We start from the raw sequence: 4,220 nt of genomic DNA on the forward strand, positions 1-4,220 counted from the left end.
TTTATAACCGTACCGAAAAATTAGGGTAGGTTTTTTATTTTATTTAAAGGACCGAAAAATAACCGCCTGAACCATATATATATATATATATATATATATATATATTTGAAAATAATAAGGAATTAAATCTTTTGTCTTGGGCCTTGGGCGTTGGGCCTTGGGCCTTGAGCCTACAAGTATTTAATATCCCAAATCCCTACTTTTAAAACCTAATTTTTCTACTAAGAGTAAAGAGTCTAAGACTGCTTCTATTGAAACCAAAGTTCTGTCATCGTCCTTAACTTAGCAGTTAGCACTTAGCAGCAAATCACAAAGGACAAGGTATTGATTTCTCTCCTCTCGTATGCCTACTGATTTCTATTATTCAGCTATGCATAGTATATCAAAATAAATTTTGCACAAACAACTCAAATTGTCTATATCGAATTTAAATAAGTACTTCTATTAAGTTATAACACGCACCATTGCTACTAGTATATGATGCTTTCATATGCTACAATCGTTGATTTGGTAATTTTATTCTTTCTGAAATTTTATCATTTAATCATACTTTTTGGAATATTAATTCTTTGTTTTAGTTACTAATAACTTAGTTTTGATTTATTATAACAGGTTGAATTTATGGAGCAATCTCTTCAACAGAATATCTCTAATCGTGGCAATGCAAAAAATAGTACAACAGGTTCTAAAGCAGGTAATCCTTCCCGACCACCTCAAAAGCGAAAAATGACCAATCAAAAAGTCCCTCAAAAGAAAAATAGTGATCATGGGTCAGAAGCTTGGCATCATTTTACTAGAATTGAAGGAAGTGAACCAGTTAAGGCTACATGTAATTATTATAAAAACGAAATTGCCGCTTCAGGGAGAAATGGCACTTCAGGCATATGGAACCATCTGGATAGGTGTAAATTATATCCTTTTAGAAGAGAAAAAAAATTAAAAATCTATAACTGATTTTACCATCAAAGGCGAGGAAGGTGATAAAATAGAAGTTGGTAAACTAAGGCCTCTTAATATAGAGAAAATTAAAAATGCCCTTGCTGCCATGGTTATTATTGATGAATTGCCATTTAAGATTGTAGAAGGGGAGGGTTTTAAGAGATATAGTAGAGTACTTGAAACAATATTTATAATCCCTTCAAGGAATACAATTATAAAAGATTGTCTAGAGCTTTATATGAAAGAGAAGTCCATTTTGAAAACAATAATTAAAAATCATCGTGTGTGCCTTACCACAGATACTTGGACATCAATTCAAAACCTTAATTATATGTGTCTCATAGCACATTGGATTAATGATGATTGGTTTTATCAAAAGAGAATTTTAAACTTTCAGCTTATTGAGAGCCATGCGAGAAGGATTATTGCTAGTTCTATTGAGGAATGTTTAATTAATTGAGAAATTGAAAGTGTTCTTACAGTAACAGTAGATAATTCAAGTTCTAATGATATATGTCTTTATTACTTGATGAAGTGTGTTAAGTGAACAGATTTAATTTTAGACAACAAATACATGCATGTCAGATGTGCAACTCACATTGTTAATTTAATTGTAAAAGAAGGTTTAGCAGAACAAGATAAAGCCATTATTAGAATTCGAAATGCAATAAGGTATGTATGATCCTCTCCTTCCAAGTATAGTTTGTTCAAAAAATGTGTTTGAGAAAGAGAAGATTTCATATCTTGTTTGTCTTGATATTGATACTACATGGAATTCCACATATAAAATGTTGGAACATGTTGAGAAATTTGAGAAAGCTTTTGTAAGGATGGAATTAGATGATCCAAACTATAAGAAGTACTTTGATGGAGGTTATAATGGAATTAGTAATTTTTGTGAAGAATTGAGAGACGGGAGGAAGAAGTTCGTGAATAAGAAAAAAAGAGATAAGAAAATCATTGGCCCTCCTAAGCATGAAGATTTTCAAGCTGCAAGATGCTTTGCAAAATTCTTAAAGTTATTCTATAATATGACATTGAAGTTTTCTGGCTCATTGTACACTACTTCTAACACTTTTTTCCGTGAATTGGTTGTTGTTTATTTTTCAATTGGATCTCTTTACCTTAATAAGAATGATGGCATGATAAGCATGTCACTAAAAATGATGGAGAAATTTGATAAATATTGATCTTTTAATAGTAAGACCAATTATTTGTTGTTTGTCGCTGTTGTGTTGGATCCACATTTCAAGTTAGAATATGTTGAGTTTTGCTTTGGTAAAATATATGGTCATGATAATATCTTAATAAAATCAAGAATTGCTAGTGTGACAGAGTGTCTGGATGAGTTGTATCATGAGTATAAGAGATTGTATACATTTGAACAAGAGAAATTTGAAGATTTAACTTCTAGTGAAGTTTCTCATGGCATGGATATTGATGAATGTGATAAAAGTTTGGACTTTCTTGACTCTCAATTTGCAAAACGCATAGAATCACAAAAGAAAACAGAGAATGCATCGGAGGTAGCCAAATACTTGAATGATGAGTTGATTGAAAAAAATTGAATTTGATCTATTGGCTTGGTGGAAAGGAAATAAAACTAAATTTTCTGTTCTCTCAAGGTTGGCCAAAGATGTTCTAGCCATTCCAGTGTCTACCGTATCGAGTAAACAAGCTTTTAGTACTAGTGGTCGTGTAATTGATTCATTTAGGAGTTCTTTAACTCCTAAAACTGTAGAAGCTCTTATATGTACGCAAAATTGGTTGCTTTCTACTCATATTGATTTAGGTGAATCACTGGGTAATATTGAAAGTCTTGAAGAGATTGAAGAAGGTAATAAAATTTTCTTTATTAATTTTATTATTTTCTTTATTAATGTGAAAGATTACAATATTTATTAAGTTAATTTTGTATGTTTTGCTTTTTACAGATTGTTTGAATTCAGCACCAACTATTATTGCTAATGTCGATGAATAATTGAGGTTCATGACTCACTTATAAGAGAACCAAATTAGTTAGTTTATCACATAGGTTTTTTCTTTATAAAAGAATGACAACTTACTTTTCTCTTTCTTTACAGATAGAAGGTCAGTTGATGTTCCTGATGATATCGTTGTTGCCTCACTGCCTTGTTAGATCAATTATAAGTTTTGTTATTTTATGAGTAGTATTTCTATACTTTTTTTAAAAGAAATGAATAGAAGTTATAAATATTGCAGAGACAGGAATATGACTCAATTATTGTTGAAACTTATGCTATCTTTGGGTGCATTTAATATGTTTCTCTCCTGTTATGTGTTCTTGATGATCCACGTTAAAGTATGTCAGCTAGTAAAATTGGACATCGTGTACCTTATATGTTTATTGTGTTAAGTTTATTTTTTCTATAGAGGGTGTAGAAGTCTCGCAGATCAAGGTTGGCAAAATAAAAAGGTGGAATAATAAACTAGGAGTCGTTGACTGTTTAATAGTACATACTTATTTAGATATTTAGGTATTGTCTTAATCTATATTTTGCATATGATTATTTAAAAATATACCAAAAATTATTCGAACCGTACCGAAACCGAAATGATTGGGACGGTTTTGAAAAGTCCAATTTTGGTTACACACAATAAAATAACCGAAAACTTGGTATGATTTATATTTTATAAAAATACCGACTGAACCGAACCATTGACACCCCTACTAGCTCCTCCAATCTCGCATTTGCGACCTCTCGCTCGCTTTTGCGGGCACGCACCTGCGATGAGACATCATACGCAGGTGCGATTATGACAGCTAAGTTCAACTTCAGCAATTCCTCCAATTTCCAAACTTGTTCCGTTAATCACCCGAAATCAACCCGAGACCCTCGGGACCTCAACCAAACATACCAGCATATCCCACAACATCATACTAACTTAGGTAAAGCATCAAATCACTCAAAACAATATCAAAACACCAAATTACACTCGGATTCAGGCTTAAGTACTTTTAAACTTTCGAGTTCCACAAACGATGCCGAAACCCGCTAAACTACGTCTGAATGGCCTCAAATTTTTCACATAAGTCAAAAATAATACCACTAACATATTCCAACTTCCAGAATTCTATTCCGACTCCGATATCAAAATTTTTACTACCAACCAAAATCGCCAAAATTCTAACTTTCGCCAATTCAAGCCTAATTCTATCACGGGCCTCCAAATCACATTCCGAACGCGCTCCCAAGTCCAAAATGACCTAACGGAGCTAACAGAACCATCAAACTTCAAATCTGAGGTCATTTATATAT

The 4,220-nt window shown here is 32.3% G+C and overlaps 1 protein-coding gene across 1 annotated transcript; it reads left to right on the top strand.

Annotated features, from left to right (window-relative positions):
* The first annotated feature begins 477 nt into the window (after window positions 1-477).
* On the top strand, window positions 478-2,920 carry LOC142168350 (zinc finger BED domain-containing protein RICESLEEPER 2-like). Its single transcript, XM_075229027.1, has 6 exons — window positions 478-510; window positions 613-694; window positions 1,642-2,030; window positions 2,145-2,394; window positions 2,534-2,776; window positions 2,874-2,920. Exons 1-6 carry the CDS (start codon window positions 478-480, stop codon window positions 2,918-2,920), a joined length of 1,044 nt encoding a protein of 347 aa, XP_075085128.1.
* Window positions 2,921-4,220: the final 1,300 nt, after the last annotated feature.

Source organism: Nicotiana tabacum, chromosome 13 (genome assembly GCF_000715075.1).
Source record: "Nicotiana tabacum cultivar K326 chromosome 13, ASM71507v2, whole genome shotgun sequence".
NCBI classification, from domain to species: domain Eukaryota; kingdom Viridiplantae; phylum Streptophyta; class Magnoliopsida; order Solanales; family Solanaceae; genus Nicotiana; species Nicotiana tabacum.